The sequence below is a fragment of the Thermothelomyces heterothallicus genome (assembly GCF_042370625.1).
Source record: "Thermothelomyces heterothallicus CBS 202.75 unplaced genomic scaffold P884_scaffold_4, whole genome shotgun sequence".
NCBI classification, from domain to species: domain Eukaryota; kingdom Fungi; phylum Ascomycota; class Sordariomycetes; order Sordariales; family Chaetomiaceae; genus Thermothelomyces; species Thermothelomyces heterothallicus.
This window is the reverse complement of record NW_027192565.1, coordinates 1,009,378-1,024,442: the sequence shown is the minus strand read 5'-3', so window position 1 is coordinate 1,024,442 and position 15,065 is coordinate 1,009,378. Positions and strand designations below refer to the sequence as shown.

At 56.9% G+C, this 15,065-nt stretch overlaps 6 protein-coding genes across 6 annotated transcripts; 4 read left to right on the top strand and 2 right to left on the bottom strand.

Annotated features, from left to right (window-relative positions):
- Positions 1-708: 708 nt before the first annotated feature.
- P884DRAFT_275548 (uncharacterized protein) lies at positions 709-1,962 on the top strand (the record flags this gene model as incomplete). The annotated part of the gene is made up of 3 exons (XM_069442858.1): positions 709-986; positions 1,059-1,287; positions 1,342-1,962. The coding sequence occupies 3 exons, from the start codon at positions 709-711 to the stop codon at positions 1,960-1,962; spliced, it is 1,128 nt and encodes a 375-aa protein (XP_069300147.1).
- A 32-nt stretch (positions 1,963-1,994) lies between these two features.
- Positions 1,995-2,550, bottom strand: P884DRAFT_96589 (uncharacterized protein). Its single transcript, XM_069446201.1, has one exon. It carries the CDS (start codon positions 2,343-2,345, stop codon positions 2,028-2,030), a length of 318 nt encoding a protein of 105 aa, XP_069300146.1. The 5' UTR covers positions 2,346-2,550; the 3' UTR covers positions 1,995-2,027.
- Positions 2,551-2,958: 408 nt separating this feature from the next.
- Positions 2,959-3,574, top strand: P884DRAFT_96572 (uncharacterized protein). The gene is made up of 2 exons (XM_069446200.1): positions 2,959-3,160; positions 3,246-3,574. Exons 1-2 carry the CDS (start codon positions 3,053-3,055, stop codon positions 3,411-3,413), a joined length of 276 nt encoding a protein of 91 aa, XP_069300145.1. The 5' UTR covers positions 2,959-3,052; the 3' UTR covers positions 3,414-3,574.
- Positions 3,575-3,767: 193 nt separating this feature from the next.
- Positions 3,768-6,460, bottom strand: P884DRAFT_238142 (methyltransferase-like protein). Its single transcript, XM_069440070.1, has 4 exons — positions 6,207-6,460; positions 5,531-6,146; positions 4,035-5,473; positions 3,768-3,972 (listed from the first exon to the last, which is right to left on the bottom strand). Exons 1-4 carry the CDS (start codon positions 6,339-6,341, stop codon positions 3,793-3,795), a joined length of 2,370 nt encoding a protein of 789 aa, XP_069300144.1. The 5' UTR covers positions 6,342-6,460; the 3' UTR covers positions 3,768-3,792.
- A 586-nt stretch (positions 6,461-7,046) lies between these two features.
- P884DRAFT_283139 (P-loop containing nucleoside triphosphate hydrolase protein) lies at positions 7,047-9,808 on the top strand. The gene is made up of 2 exons (XM_069443638.1): positions 7,047-9,305; positions 9,389-9,808. Exons 1-2 carry the CDS (start codon positions 7,131-7,133, stop codon positions 9,503-9,505), a joined length of 2,292 nt encoding a protein of 763 aa, XP_069300143.1. The 5' UTR covers positions 7,047-7,130; the 3' UTR covers positions 9,506-9,808.
- Positions 9,809-12,838: 3,030 nt separating this feature from the next.
- Positions 12,839-13,321, top strand: P884DRAFT_275544 (uncharacterized protein; the record flags this gene model as incomplete). Its single annotated transcript, XM_069442857.1, has 2 exons — positions 12,839-12,943; positions 13,007-13,321. 2 exons carry the CDS (start codon positions 12,839-12,841, stop codon positions 13,319-13,321), a joined length of 420 nt encoding a protein of 139 aa, XP_069300142.1.
- Between the last annotated feature and the right edge of the window lie 1,744 nt (positions 13,322-15,065).

Below are 15,065 nucleotides of genomic sequence, written 5' to 3'. Positions count from 1 at the left end.
ATCACCGCGCAGACATCACAACAATGCGCGAATCCGTACTTGTACGTACGGATTAGTTGGATGGCGGTCTGTTCGATTTTTTTTTTGGCCCCCAAGATCAGATCGAGCTAGCGCAATGTGGTTGCGCCAGGCTCGGCACAGCTCCAATCGCGCGATTGGTGCGATTGCCGGTTTGGGACCGATTCCGTCCAAGTGTTGCAGCAGAGACAGAGCATGGAACTGCCCATATGAGGGCAGTCTATCCAGAAGCAAGCATACGTAAACATGTCTTACAAGTAAAAGTCTCGCGATCCCCGGTATCAGCCATTGGAGGGTGAGACCTGCGGTCCTGTTCCTGCAGGAGATCAGTGAGGAGAGGGGTTTGAGACGAACGCCGCACCGCCGCCGCGGACCCCAACCAGAAAGAGCGGGCTTCCGCCAGCTCGCTTCGCATCGAGCACAGTAGGAGTGAGGCGCGTGGCTTCGAGAGTGGAAAGCCCCGGTGCTCCCCATCCGAACGAACTTTGCGCCGTTGGCTTGGATTGTAATTCTCAGAACTTTCATCCTTCTCTAATTATTTTTTCTGTTTTTCCCCATTTTTGTCACTCCCATCCATCCATCCATCCATCCACCCTCCGTCGTGGCCAGTATTCCTTGCTAGGCCAAACTGAGGCCGTAACGTGGTGGTTTGCCGACGACGGTATCCCCAATGTGCGAGCCGGCGCAACAATGACGGTCGTCGGCCCCTTGACAACGACGTTTCGGGCCCCTTCAAGTTGCACGACAACCTCTCCACAAGTGTACCAGATCTGGTCCGCAAGCCACTCGCGTTACGTCGAGGGTCCTCTTTTCACCTCGGGCAGCATCGACTGCTTTCCCAGTGGCTACGACCCGGCGCCGACCAACTATTACTCGCCAGGATGGTGTCCACACGGGTATACAACGGCTTGCTCAAGTCTCGCGTCTGCCCGTAGGACGACGGAGACGGCCGTCATATGCTGCCCGACGTATGTTTGAAGCATCCGGATAGCGCCCGTGTGATAGTTGAAAAGCGAGCTAAACGTGGCGCCGTCCTGCAGCAATTTCCGATACACCTGCCGTGCTTCTGCCCTTTCGAATGGGCACTCGATAGGGTGCACGACCGCATGGACCAACGCGATGGCCGTCCTCGGCGTAACGGTGGTCAAGAATGGCGAGGTTCGGACGACGACGGTGGTTTCCGAGACGTCCAACGCCATCACCGCGTACGGGATCCAGGTCCGGTTCAAATCCAACGATCCGACTCCGACGTCCTCCGACGATGATCCTGTAGGTAGATGACCAACTCAGGCTGGAGGCCGCTTGGCTGACTCACCTCAAAAGGCATTCTTCGCCGCCAGCCGCACTCTATCACCCACGGCCTCGAACTCTACTCATCTTCTCGTTCCCACCCAACCACCCTCCTCCTCCTCCTTCTCCTCTTCCGCCACCTCCTTTTCTTCTTCTTCCTCCTCCTCCGGCGGTGTTAGCACCTCTGCAGCAATCGGCATCGGCCTCGGATCGGCGGCAGCCGCCCTCCTCCTCGCCGGCGCGATAGGCCTCTTCTTCTTCTTACGCTGGCGGAGGAAAAAGGGGTTAAAGAAAGCACCGTCTGATATACCCCCGCCGGTCCCACCCAAGGACAAATTCCCGCCGTCGTCGTCCTCGACATTCCCTCACCGTACAGTTCCCCCACCCTACGAGCTGTCGGAGGAGGCCGCCTCGCCACGGCGGCGGTCCATGTCCATCTCCAAACAGCGCCTGTCCTTCTCGCCCGCTACCGGGACGGCACCTACCACCCTAGGAGGGTTGAGAGATAGTGGAGTGCTGGCGGGCCAGGAGGCGGCCGAGCTGGAAGTGCCTGGCACCATGACGGTGCGCGATAGGGCGACGCCCGAATCGGAGAGGAGTGAGTGGACGGACAGGCACGCTCGGGCAGGAAACATGGCGATGCCTTGGATTTGAAAGGGGCTGTCGATGAACGACAGAGATCCAAACCCATACTGGGCCAGATTTCGAGCTCTCTGCAACTAGTTCACTGCGCTCCATGATCGATATGAGGATGGCGGGGTTGTCGACTTTGATGATGCGATCTCCGGGGCCGGACCAGTGTGGCCACCGTACGAAGTAATATGAACCGTCTGCGACCGCTGCATTATCCAGGCTTGTAGTACGACTATCTTGGGATGGATTTGGTTGGCGTTGGCTGCAGGCTGGATTTTACTTCTCTTGTGATATCTTACCTTGCACATACGCTTTGTATTTCTATTTGCGTTTACGCTACACTTGGTTAACGAGCCAAGGCAAATGTAGCTTGGGAAGGGGCTGCGCCAAGAGCCAGCTAACATCCTGAGAATGCGTGTATTCTTATCCTGCTTGGTCGATATCGGGCTAGGGCACTGAGGAATCTGGAGGAGCCACGGTTAGTTAGTCAATTAAACAACTTTTTGGTTTTTCGCATGCAAAAAGTTATGAAGGATCGACCATACAAATGTATGAGACAGATGGGAAAACAGAAGGGAAAGTCCAAAAAAATGAATTTACGTAAAAGGCAGTTTGTAAGGAAGGCAGTCCCTGAGATGCCGTTCTCTACAGTCCAAGTCCACCGTTGGTTGGCAGGCGAAATACCAGCTGGTGACGGCTGCGCCTGGCCGACAGTTACCTCTAACGCAAGGTACTCCGTTACCACAGATGTCCAGGCTTGCCTGCTCGTTGGCATCTGCCAAGCCAAAATTTCCCAGCTTGGGGGAAGCCCACCCTGTGGAAAGAGAGCTTGGTTCACCATCCATCCACAAACCGGCGAGACGCGTCCAATTCACCGCTGCACCAAACGAAACAACCCCCCCCCGGACAAAGTAAAAGGGTGAGGCGATAGGTTTTCCATCCAATCTGACACCCGATTGCCGGGCAATACCGAGTACCACCGCGAGATCAGGACGGCGCATCAAACGAACCGAAACCGAACCCCCCCCTCTTCCACACTAAAACGCCGAACCCAGTGTCGCCCATCCCACAGTCTAGATCATAGAGAGCCAAGAGAGAACCGGCAGCTACAATGAGCTTCGTCCCCGTCAACCCGCGGCCGTTCCTCCAGGACCTGGTCAACAAGGACGTGATCGTGCGCCTCAAGTGGGGCGAGACCGAGTACAAGGGGAGATTGGTGGTGCGTATATTCCAATTCCTACTTGACGCGGGGAAGGTCTCGCTAGGGAAGCAATGTACTGACTTCGACCGATGCGGACTTCTAGAGCATCGACAGCTACATGAACATCCAGCTCAGCAACACTGAGGAGTTCATCGACCGCAAGTTCACCGGGGCGCTGGGCCAGGTGCTGATACGGTGCAACAACGTGCTCTACGTCAAGGCGGCAGACAATGCCGGGGAAGGGGACAAGGATACGAAGATGGAGGGTTGAGGTTCTCTACGGCTCGTACGTTCTCGGGGAAGTTTAGCTTGGTGGAACGGATGATGAAATGTTATCAAGGCGACCGGTTGGCGCTCTTCTTGGGGAAATAAAACGCGGGGGCCGAGAGTGGAACTCGTTGACGTAGACAAGTCGATGATGGCACGATGTCAAAGGAGGGAAGGATAAAAAGAAGACAAGGAAGACCAGGGAAGGCTGATGATACACGGGGAGACAAGGAGCGTCTGCAGAGCAGCAATCTTGCGGCACGGAGTTCACCTTGCTCCCTGCCACAGTACTTACGAAGGAGGTTGGGCGTCCCTTCCCAAGCCATCAAGCAACCAGGGGACGCTGACAGCTCTCACAAGGCCAGCATGGAAATTCGAGAGCCCTACATCAAACAGGCAACCTTGCGGCTGCTGTGCAGTTCCGACTCCCCAACTTTGATCCGCGTGTTGGGCCCAACCCAGGCGTACGCCTCCACCAGCCACTCGTACCACACTTTGGTGTCGTCCGTCTGCCGCCACATGCTGACCTCGAGTTCGCTATCTTGCGGGAAGTAGAGCGGTTTCTGAAGTAGACGTGAGCACCGAGACCCCTTGAGGTTTGAGAACAGGGATGAAGGGTTTGTACCTTGAGCGGAAAGAAAATGGGGAACCACGAAATCATATCCTTGCTCTTCCGATCGATCTGATCCGGCAAGATGCTAATCTCGACAGGCTCCTTGCCCTTGCCCGTCTGCGACGCGTACAACACGGACTCGAAAAAGCCCGCCAGTCCGTGGACGACGCCGCGCGTGGGGCACACGAAGGTCAGGTGACAGTGCCGGGCGTTGTGCTCGTTGGTGCCGCTCGACCCGGCCATGCTGCCCACACCGCCAGTGGCGTACCTGGCGGCCATTCCGTGTACTGCCGCGAACTCGTCTGCGCGGAGAACCTGGACAGGGTGGACGAACTCCCAGGCCTGTTGGAATCGCGGGTGGCCGGGGACTTTCTGGGCGACGTAGTCGAGGGCGAACAGGCGCACGACCCAGGGGGTTTCAAAGGCGTTTGGGTCGCCGACGATGCGCGAGCTAATGTCGGCGTAAAGACGAGGCGTGGAGATGGGGCTGAGATGGGCCGTGTACGAGTGGGGGATGGAGATGCCGTGGGGCCGGGCGAGGTGGTTCTGGATGCCGTCGAGGCACTCGGGAGACAGCTCGTTGTCCCCAAACGAGCCTAGCAGCTCCGTCACGAGGATGTCCACCTTGCCGATGGCGTCCTCTCTTCCCCTGAGACGCGGCCCTTCCCACCCGCGCATATCCGTCTTGACCACGGTCACCTTGTTGTCCCAGTCCACCTTGTTCTTCCTCAGGAGGTACACATAAGCGTCCTGGTTCTTCTCGAGGGCCCAGATCTGGATGGGCGTGCCGGTCTTTTCGGCAGCGCGCAAAGCACGTGTGACCAGCGGCCCCCGTCCGGCGCCGGCAACGGTGACCACAAGCTCAGGGTTGGAAGGATTCTCCGGAGTTGATGTCGACGTCGGCTTCTTGAGCTCCCTCCACTCAATCATGGCTTCGGTAATAGCTTTTTCATACTGATCGTATTTTACCGGGTCACCCTCAAACACCTCGTACGTCGCCGACTCGAGGTTATCGGCCAGTGGTTGGAGGGGTGGCTGCAGCCAATCCTGGAAGCTTGTAAGGGCCGGCGTCTCCATCGGAGAGAACGGCGGTTGTTGACGCTCGAGGTACTTCATGTACCCGACGTACGCGTTCATGGCTGGCATATGCGGCCGTCGGTTCTCCTTCAGCGCTTGGTTGGCCTCGGCGAGGGACGGGAAGTCAGAGGCCGTCTCGTCAAGCAAGGCAGCTAGTTGCTCCGTGCTAGGGCCAACATCGCAGAGCAAGAGCCATGGGGCGTTTCTCAGCCGCATGTAGCGGTTGATCAGATCCTGGTGGTGCCTGCTGAGCGACGGGTGGCCGGCGCGATTAGGCTGAAAGACCTCCTTGCTGATGGTCAGGTAATGCAGTGGCTCGGCAAACCATCTTTCCTGGAGAGTCTTCTCAGGAGCGCGGCGAGGGATCCGAATGGCTGTGAACTACTGGTCAGGCGGGCTCTCTAACACATGATGATATTGGCCCAACGTACCGACAAAAAGCCTCATCGAGTAGCAGCAGACCGATCTGATGGTGTTCCAGGAATCCCAAGTACCGAAGAGGTCAACCTCCTTCTTGGCATTTGGACCTGCGCCATTCTCAATTCCAAAGATGGACGAGAGAGTCTCCGCCTTCTCCTCCAGACCAGGTTCCCGATACATGGGCAGGTGGATGATGATGTTGGCTCGGCCGGCCACATGCAGCACCTCCCGGATCGCGCGGGCATATTGGGCAATGCCGCGGCTGCTGTCGTCTCGTCTGGGCCCAGGGACAACGATGGTTCTGGCACCGCAGAAGTTGGCATAGGCCGCCTCAAGGTTCAGGACCTGGCGCGAGATGCTCGCGATGTGCGGATCAGAAGAGCACAAGTCGATCCAGGGGCTAGAGTACAGTGCTAGCGAACCAATGTAGTTGCTGGGGTACACCGAAGTGTCCTCGTCCGTCAGTGTCGGCACCACGGGTCCTGGCAGGGACGGATTGGCCTGGTGGCCTACGGCGAGTTCCCCCTGCTGGGCCCACTGCTCTCGCTCCTTGAGGTAGTCCCTGTACAGGTTGACGACCCGCTTGAAGAAGTGGTCATTGGTGATGGGCGCAGTAACGAAGCGGAACTATGTCAGGTAAGCGTTGGCTTTGGGTCAGCTTTCTTCTAGCACCGCATTCCTGCTTACCCCGCTGTCAAGAACCTGTGCGTATTGGTCGTCTGTGAGCGCCTCCTTGCGACTCGAATCATGCTGTCCGATGTAGAACACGGGCCGACTTTCGAAGCTGTCCGACTCCGGATTGAGAGTCGAGCCCGAGGCCATGGTGAGGGTTGGATCTGGGGGGATAGACACCAACTGATCCTGCTTAAGATGAGACTGTGAGAGTTATGGCGGGGCTCACAAGCGCGACCCGAGAAGTTCCTCAAAAAAAAAAAAAAAAACGAACTGAAGAAATCAATTTCGGAACACTATGCCCATTGTGGATACGGAAAAAGAATGACTGGCTCTCGTGAGAAAAATAAATAAGACACAATACAGTAGAGTCCGGGTCCTGCTGGTAGTACGAGTGTCGGGAGCCCAGCACCAGGACCGGGATTCAGAATTCACTCCCAGCACCGGAAACCCAACCCACTAGGCCTGCTGCTGTTCGAATTCTTAGGGGTCCTGTTGTGGTTCCACGTTGTGGAGTGCGGGGTCCTGAACGCTCGGATAGTTGAATATGGGGCCTGACTATAATCCACTGGTATGCAAGTATGCGATTTCGGTGCGTTGTCCTGGGCTGTGGAAGAACGCGCCCCCTAAAGTCTGGCAAGCATCATAGTTAGTTCACGAGACGTCGGTCTTTGGGCATGATTCAATTTTTAGCACTTTCGCAAGTATCATATGTTTTTCCGGTTTGGCTTGAGCCAGCCGCGAGCTAGCGTTACTCGGCTAAGGACTTATCGTTGGACCCCACCTAAAAGTTTCGCCCAATCCGGCCTCTTGCCGCTTCGAAACATAAAAAAAGTTGCAGCCTCGCGATCGCACCTGCAACGGGAAGATAGCGATCACCCACTGCTTGCCCGCTCTTTCCCTTCACAAGCGCCTTCCGGCAGATTCCGAGACGCGACCATGGCCGAACCATCCAAGAGCCTCAAGCGATCAAGCACCGAGAGGGAGGGAACGCAGGATTCCAAGCGCGTAAAAACCAACAGCGACGGCGACGCGAAGATGGACGAAAAGCCAAATCCGTACCTGGCGCACCTCAACGAGGGGTTCAAGTCGCCTCTCGATGACTTTGAGCGCCACAAGACGACAGCGCTGCAAGCGGCAAAGGCCGAGGACTCGGACATTAACCCGTGGACCGGCAGGCCTCACTCGCAGCAGTACTTCAAGATCCTGAAGACCCGCCGCGACCTGCCTGTGCACAAGCAGCGTCAGGAGTTCCTCGACATGTATCACAGCACCCAGATTCTGGTGTTTGTCGGTGAGACCGGTTCCGGAAAAACGACCCAGATTCCACAGTACGTCCTCTACGACGAGCTGCCGCATCTGACGGGCAAGCTCATCGCCTGTACACAGCCGAGGAGAGTGGCGGCCATGTCGGTCGCGCAGCGTGTTGCGGACGAACTCGACGTGAACCTTGGCGAGGAGGTCGGCTACAGCATCCGTTTCGAGAACAAGACGAGCCCGAAGACGCTGCTGAAGTACATGACGGACGGTCAGCTGCTGCGCGAGGCGATGCACGACCACGACATGTCGCGCTACGGCTGCATCATTCTCGACGAGGCTCACGAGCGCACCCTCGCTACCGACATCTTGATGGCGCTGCTCAAGCAGATTTCCGAGCGGAGGAAAGACTTGAAGATCATCGTCATGTCGGCCACCCTCGACGCCCAGAAGTTCCAGACATACTTCTTCAACGCGCCCTTGCTCGCCGTGCCCGGCCGGACGCATCCCGTCGAGATCTTCTACACCCCAGAGCCGGAGCGGGACTACGTCGAGGCTGCCGTCAGGACGGTGCTGCAGATCCACGCGAGCGAGCCCGAGGGGGACATCTTGCTGTTCCTGACGGGCGAGGAGGAGATCGAGGATGCATGCCGCCGCATCAGCTTGGAGGTCGACGAGATGATCCGGGAGTCGGACGCCGGGCCCATGTCGGTCTACCCGCTCTATGGCACGCTACCGCCACACCAGCAACAGCGCATCTTCGACAAGGCTCCGGAACCCTTCCGCAAGGGTGGCCGGCCAGGACGGAAATGCATCGTTGCTACAAACATTGCCGAAACCAGTTTGACAATCGACGGCATTGTATACGTCGTCGACCCAGGCTTCAGCAAGCAAAAGATTTACAACCCGCGCACCAGGGTAGAATCGCTGCTCGTGTCTCCCATCTCCAAGGCATCGGCCCAACAGCGTGCCGGTCGTGCCGGTCGTACGCGACCCGGCAAATGCTTCCGGCTATACACGGAGGCAGCATTTAAGAAGGAGCTCATTGAGCAGACCTACCCCGAGATCCTGCGGTCCAACCTGGCCAACACGGTCCTCGAGCTGAAGAAGCTGGGCGTTGAAGACTTGGTCCACTTCGATCTCATGGACCCGCCAGCGCCCGAGACCATGATGCGCGCGCTGGAAGAGCTCAACTACCTCGCTTGCCTGGACGACGACGGAGAGCTGACAGCCCTGGGTAGCCTGGCATCCGAGTTCCCGCTCGACCCGGCCCTCGCTGTCATGCTGATCTCCTCCCCGGAGTTCTACTGTTCCAACGAGATCCTCTCCATCACCTCCCTGCTCTCCGTCCCGCAAATATGGGTCCGCCCCAACAACGCGCGCAAGCGGGCCGACGAAATGAAGCAGCAGTTCGCCCACCCAGACGGCGACCACCTGACGCTGCTCAACGCCTACCACGCGTACAAAGGCGCGGAGCAGGCGGGCGAAGACGTGAAGAAGTGGTGCCACGAGCACTTCCTGTCCTACCGGCACCTGTCGAGCGCGGACAACGTGCGCGCGCAGCTCAAGCGCATCATGGAGACGCACAACATTGAGCTTGTCAGCACGCCGTTCCAGAACAAGGAGTACTACGTCAACATCCGGCGGGCGCTGCTGGCCGGCTTCTTCATGCAGGTCGCCATGCGCGAGAGCAGCGGCTCCAAGGTGTACAAGACGGTGAAGGACGACCAGCTCGTCATGATCCACCCGAGCACCACCGTCACGACACCCTACGACTGGGTCGTGTACAACGAATTCGTGCTCACGACCAAGCAGTACGTGCGGACGGTGACGAATATCAGGCCCGAGTGGCTTTTTGTGAGTCCCCCTTCTTCCTCTCGGGCCTCTCGGGTTTCAGTTGATATATATAGCAGACGGCGTGGTGCTAACGAAAGGTACAGGAAATCGCACCCGCATACTATGACATCGATACATTTGAAAAGGGCGAGATCAAGAACGCACTGATTCGCGTTTCCGAGAAGATTCGCCGCCGCCAGGCTCTAAAGGGTGGCCGCTGAGGACCACCGGGCTTAACTAGGAGCTGATAGTGGACTGTTTACGCCGGGCGTACGGGACATGGGGAAAAGACAGTATTGTGATCATACAGCATGGTTTTGCTTACTTATTGCTTGGGCAAGGTCATGTATAAACTACCTTAGATTTGCTAGATGTTTAGCATTTGACTGGGTCTTCGTGCTGGGGCCCGTGCCGTATCAGGCCGCTCTTTCAGGAGCTCGGGCTCCCCTCTCGTGCTTTATTGAACGCTTGATCTAACGGGGTCTAGGCAGGCTGGTCTCGGGTTAGCAGGCTCTTGTAACAAGATAATTTCTCCATATGCCTTTGCAAAGTGATGTTACACCGAACCATAATGTTAAGGAGATTCTAAGAGTCCGAATGGCAAGGCTCATACGGCAGGGCTGCCGGTATATATGGCTTGCCGGCACGTCTCGATCCTGGAGAAACTGTAGGACTGGAGCCTGGGCTTGTGGCTTATTTGTGACACTTGTTACGTTGCTCCGGCTGCATCACAATACTTGTAGTTCGCATGTCGCTGTCTTCATTGCTGGCCAGTTTCCAGGGCAGGATGGGAATCGAGTGGTGGATTCCTTTATCCCGCGTTGCACATATCTCCCCCATGAGTACTATTGTGCATGACCCACAGGGTGGGAGGATGAGGCACAGGTCCATACTGAAGTGGTCCAGAAGCACGCAAGAGCGACGCGGTAGGCCCATGTGACATGCCAGCACGGCCTTGCCTCAAGCCATGGGGCGAGGTCGCGTTTGTCTTGGACGCACTGGGTTCCGGCCGCTCTTTGTCGTTTCCTCGCCGCCAGGGACTCTGATGCTCCGAGTGGCCGCCGATTCTCCGCATGCCGTCGTTGTTGTCTGGGTGGCCGGTGTGCTCTTGTTTCCCTCAGTGTGACGAGCATCTCGCGGATCCGAAGATCACGTAGGCTCACAACTAACCGAGCATTTATAGCTGAGGTCTAGAACCCTCCAGGCGTGATGACCGACACCGGCGGACGGTATAGCCGCCAGAGTCCTAATATTATCCTTGCAGTTGGCAGGTGTTGGGTGCTTCACTGGTCTCAATGCCCTATCAGAATGGCTGCGAGCGTCATGATGCCTTCGGAACGGGGTTTGTTGTGCGTCGTACGTCGTCGATGGCGGGGCATCGGGGCCTGGAACATCACGGGCCTGACGCCATCGAACCGTCGATGGAATCTCTACTCTGATTGAACCCTGATGCGGCAACGGTGACAACCCCGTGGCCATGCGTTCCTTGGTTAGGGCATTCACGCCTCCGGCGAACGGAATCCCAGATGCTGCATGGCCTCTGTCGCCTTTCGCCCTCTTCTCTTATCGCCCAAGAACGAGGAATTGGAAATATACGGAATGGAGTAGTTTCTCACTGCCAACCACAGCGCCACGGCGGGAGAGCGCGCGATACAGCAAGACGGGGAGTCAAGGTTCCACTCAAGGTTCCATTGAGCTGTCGACGCGATACTACCGTGGCGGCCGAGTGGTGATCTTGCAGTAGGGCCGTCCATAGGCCAAGAGGAAGGGACGGCTATGTCCTTTGTCAGGTATTCCTGGAGGCTTCCTTTCGGTTGGTCCGGGAAGGATCGGTTGCAGCATCCCACGGCGTCTCAGCTGCACGCCCGTGAGCTCGTGGCTGTAAATGGCATAACTACCTTGATCGGTCACAGAGAGCTGTATCAGGTCAGCTTCTTAATTGCACTCCGGCCTCGATAACGAAGCTGATGATGCACATACGATGCTTGAGAAAATAGGGTGCAATGGATTTCTGTGTTTTGGAAGATAGCGGGGATGTTTCAAGACGTGCAGTGCCCGAGCAGACGAGTCAGGGCAAGTGTATGGGAGTACTTGATGGCAAACACCCACAGCACGGAGATATCGTAGGAAGGCGAGGTCAGGTACCTTGGGTAGGTAGGTCCCTTCCTGTGCCAATCCGCGGTGAGTGACCCCACTATCACCTCCTCCCCTGGCTCCTTCCTACGCATGCCACGACTGCCACCAGGCATCGCATGACTGCTGCAACTCGGAGTGGGTGGGAAGCACCCGATCTTGGCCGCATTTGCGTCCATTCATAGTTCAGACTGCGCAAGCCAGCCCCAAAAAGCCCAAGTATCTCGAGTATCGCGCTGCCGATAATGATTGCGACGATGCTAAAACAGGTTGATAACACACTGTCTGATGTGCGGTTCTCCCGCCCGCGAGTAGGTTTTTGGCAAGTTGAACAAATCCGGCGTCCTTGGTTGGGTTTGTTGCACGGCGTAGGGTGACTGTTCTTGACCCGCTCACTGGCTTCACCCACTTTAACTGCGGCAGTGTCGCACTGAAGGGCGGTCGGAAACCATGCCGGAACACCCTATTCGTCGCCCATCAAATGGGGTCCCTTGGTTCTGCCGCTGATTCTGGAAGAAGAACAAGACCGCGCCACGAGCAGCCTACGCGTTGGCTTCCGTACCTGTGCAGGACGTCCACGGGTAGCCGAGAACACGGGGGTTCTGTCGCGTATGACCAAGTCCATCAGAAGATCCACGCTCGATTCGGCTGCCGTACCCCCTGAGTACCCCCCGAGGCTCATGGACTCCAAGTAACACGCGGTGACGGTGACAGCACCCAGCTGGTGACTCTCATTCTTGTCTTTGGCCTGACTCTGGATGCTTAGGGTTAGAGGGCCAAGGCTCGTGTCAGCCCTGAATTGCAATCGAAATGAATGGACCAAACAGAGACGACCAATCTCTGAATCTCACCTCACCACTATTATCATTATGAACTCAAGTGGACGGGCATGGCCACCTAATGTGCTCAAAGAACAACACCCTCCATCCCTCTATGCCGTTTCTGGCAAACGACCGGGTCCCATCCGAATCGAACTACTGCGTATGTAAATACACTATCCATCGTCAGGCCACCCGCACCCACGACAGGCCAGATCGGATTGGAGCATGGAGCAACACCCCCGGTCCAGGGCCCCTGTCGTTTCCGGTCTGGTCTCGACAGTGGCATGTCTCCGGAAGCTTGGCCGGAAGATCTGTGCATGTCACTACACCATGACCTTCCAGGGCCCTGGTCGCCTTGCATATAAAGCGACAGGTCGCCATCCCCTTCGTACACGCTCGCGGGTCTTGCAAGCAGCTCGCGAGAAGGATTCTCTCACAGAAGCCATAACCAATCGGTCTCCCGGCACTCCATCAGCCTTCTCTTATCTTTGCCGCTTGACTGTCAGCGGGCAGTCGACTTAAACCACAACCGTTGAGAACGCCCAAGGTTTTACAGGACTTGGGTCAGGGTCAGGCTGATCTCGACACACTCTTCTCACCATGTCGGGGAGTGGCGGATTTTACAAGTACCGGTGCAAGTACTTTTATACCTATAACTGCCCAAACTGGGTCTACTGCAACGGGCACGCGTGCGCCATGTGCTTGGTGGGTGTGCCCTCGTGCCACGATGGTCTTATCCGCCTTCTGCTAACCTCTTTCTCACAACAGGCCGAGGGTCGTGATTCGACAGAAACTGAGGCGGCGGCGCCCGCGACTTGGCAGCAGCAGGTGCAGCAGCACCTGCGGCGTCCGAACGTGGGCTCCGCATACACCGAGATCTGCGTCCCCCAAGCAATCCACGGTACCCTCCGGTACACGGTCATGGAGATCATCCCCACCGACGAGCCCGGCCCGGGCGCGTATTGGGTCCTCCGGCAGAAGGCCATGGCAGCACAGGCGCTCCCGTACAGCACCTTCACCACCAGCGACACGCCGCGCCCCGTAATGACCTCGATTGGGGTCACCGGGCAAGTGGCCCATTGATGACTGCCGAGTACATTCCATATACCCCTTGGGGTTGGCGGCCTGGAGCTGCCCTCCACTAGCGGGCATGGCGTCGTGCATTGTGCCCATCAACCGGCAGGCAGAATGAATGATGTGCGATGATGTGAAACGCAGCAGGCGGTGGCTTTACTTTTTTTTTTTTTCCTCGTCATTTTCTTTCCCTTTCCCTTGCCCCGTCTTTTTGTTGGGCTGGACCGGCTCCGCAGCTGGCTCTCGCGATATTTCTCTTTGTCTCTGGCCTTTGCTGGGGTGTCTGGGACATGCTCACTTCAACTCATCTTGGGATAACGGAAAAGTCTGGGACACGCAAGATTGATACCACAGTTTGACGACTTGTGGGGGGCAACGGTGCCTTGTTTAGGCGGGGTGGTACAGAGGTAATCTGCAGGATTGGGTGGTACAGAGGTAATCTGCAGGATTGGATGGGACACCAGAGTTGGCTCGGCTGTGCTTGGTTACACGGGTGGATTGTCTCGGCGGTGCGACCTGAGTTCTGCCGGTTAGAGGCGCAGCCTCCTTGAGGGCATAATCTCGCGGGGCCAGCCAGGGTTGGCTGAGATGGGACGTTGCCATCCTCAAATAAAATAGCAGCTTGTAGAGAGCGCGAATCACTTCGCAGTCAGGCACAAGCCAATGACAAATATTTGTCAAGTTAGATTGCGAGCCTCGTCTTCCTCTTCTTCCTCCTCCTCCTCCTCCTCCTCTTACTGCAGCTGCAGCTGCAGCATCTTGCATACAACAGCAGCATACCTCATCAGTAGGCGGCGTGGAGCTGCGCGGAGCACCCGTGGACACACACAGCGGACAAGCTCTCCACCAAAAGGGCCGAACGCGGCACACTATCGAACGCCATGAGATAGTGAAACCACACAACTCTCCGTGGATCCCGCTGGGTCCGCCTTTCTCGACACCAAGGACCCGCATACGAAGGTTCAACGGCTGAGGGTTCGGGGCGAAGGCACGGGTATCGCCCGTCTTGGCAATTGAAGCCGACTATCCATCCCTGTTGAAGCAGCAACCGTTTATTATGGGGCCACAACCCCTGTCTGCCCGCATGCTGCCTCGGCCCATAACGTTATCGTGCTGCGTGTTGTTCGAGATCAGAGTGGCAGACCCCTCTTCCAGAACGGCCTGGACACAGTGCATCCATATTAGCTCTTTTGTTTAGTATGCATCCATCGAGAGAATGTGGAGAGTTAACCCATACAGTACCTACCAAGAGCTATCTTAGGCATGCACACGGGCAAAGATGTACTGTACATACATCCCGCAAACATAAGGACGCAGTTGTGCGACCCCATAGGGTGCGATCTGATTGATGGTAGGAGGAGGAGCTGGGACGGGATTTGGATGAAAGCTGATGCGCTTCTATTCCGGTGAATTGCGGCATCTCCCTTCCTCCCCCCCTCCCTCCCGGCGGGAACCCCCAGTCCCGTTTCATTCCCGTCGGCCTCTGCCCACGTACTGTACCAAAAAAAGGGATGTGCATAGAAAATCTATAACTAACTATAGTTAGTGAGGAAACTAAAACCGAGAGATGCCAACTTAGCAGGGTGCGCGCGTCGGCCACGGCTCCTCTCCTCTGCCAAGCCGCTATTTGGCTTTAGTTATAGGAGCGTGGGTTTCCCATCAACGAACGCTGGGGCCTTATTGGACGGGTCGCGCTGCAAGATGCGGTCCCCGCCCGGAGAACGGCCGCATAGTGTAAGACACATACATTTCG

Coding starts and splice junctions, on each gene's coding strand:
- P884DRAFT_96572 (XM_069446200.1), top strand. CDS start 3,053: ATGAGCTTCGTCCCCGTCAACCCGCGGCCGTTCCTCCAGGACCTGGTC. Junction 3,161..3,245: donor AGTACAAGGGGAGATTGGTG/GTGCGTATATTC, acceptor GCGGACTTCTAG/AGCATCGACAGCTACATGAA.
- P884DRAFT_238142 (XM_069440070.1), bottom strand. CDS start 6,341: ATGGCCTCGGGCTCGACTCTCAATCCGGAGTCGGACAGCTTCGAAAGT. Junction 5,474..5,530: donor CTCGATGAGGCTTTTTGTCG/GTACGTTGGGCC, acceptor AGTAGTTCACAG/CCATTCGGATCCCTCGCCGC. Junction 3,973..4,034: donor CCATTTTCTTTCCGCTCAAG/GTACAAACCCTT, acceptor CGTCTACTTCAG/AAACCGCTCTACTTCCCGCA.
- P884DRAFT_283139 (XM_069443638.1), top strand. CDS start 7,131: ATGGCCGAACCATCCAAGAGCCTCAAGCGATCAAGCACCGAGAGGGAG. Junction 9,306..9,388: donor TCAGGCCCGAGTGGCTTTTT/GTGAGTCCCCCT, acceptor CGAAAGGTACAG/GAAATCGCACCCGCATACTA.
- P884DRAFT_96589 (XM_069446201.1), bottom strand. CDS start 2,345: ATGTTAGCTGGCTCTTGGCGCAGCCCCTTCCCAAGCTACATTTGCCTT.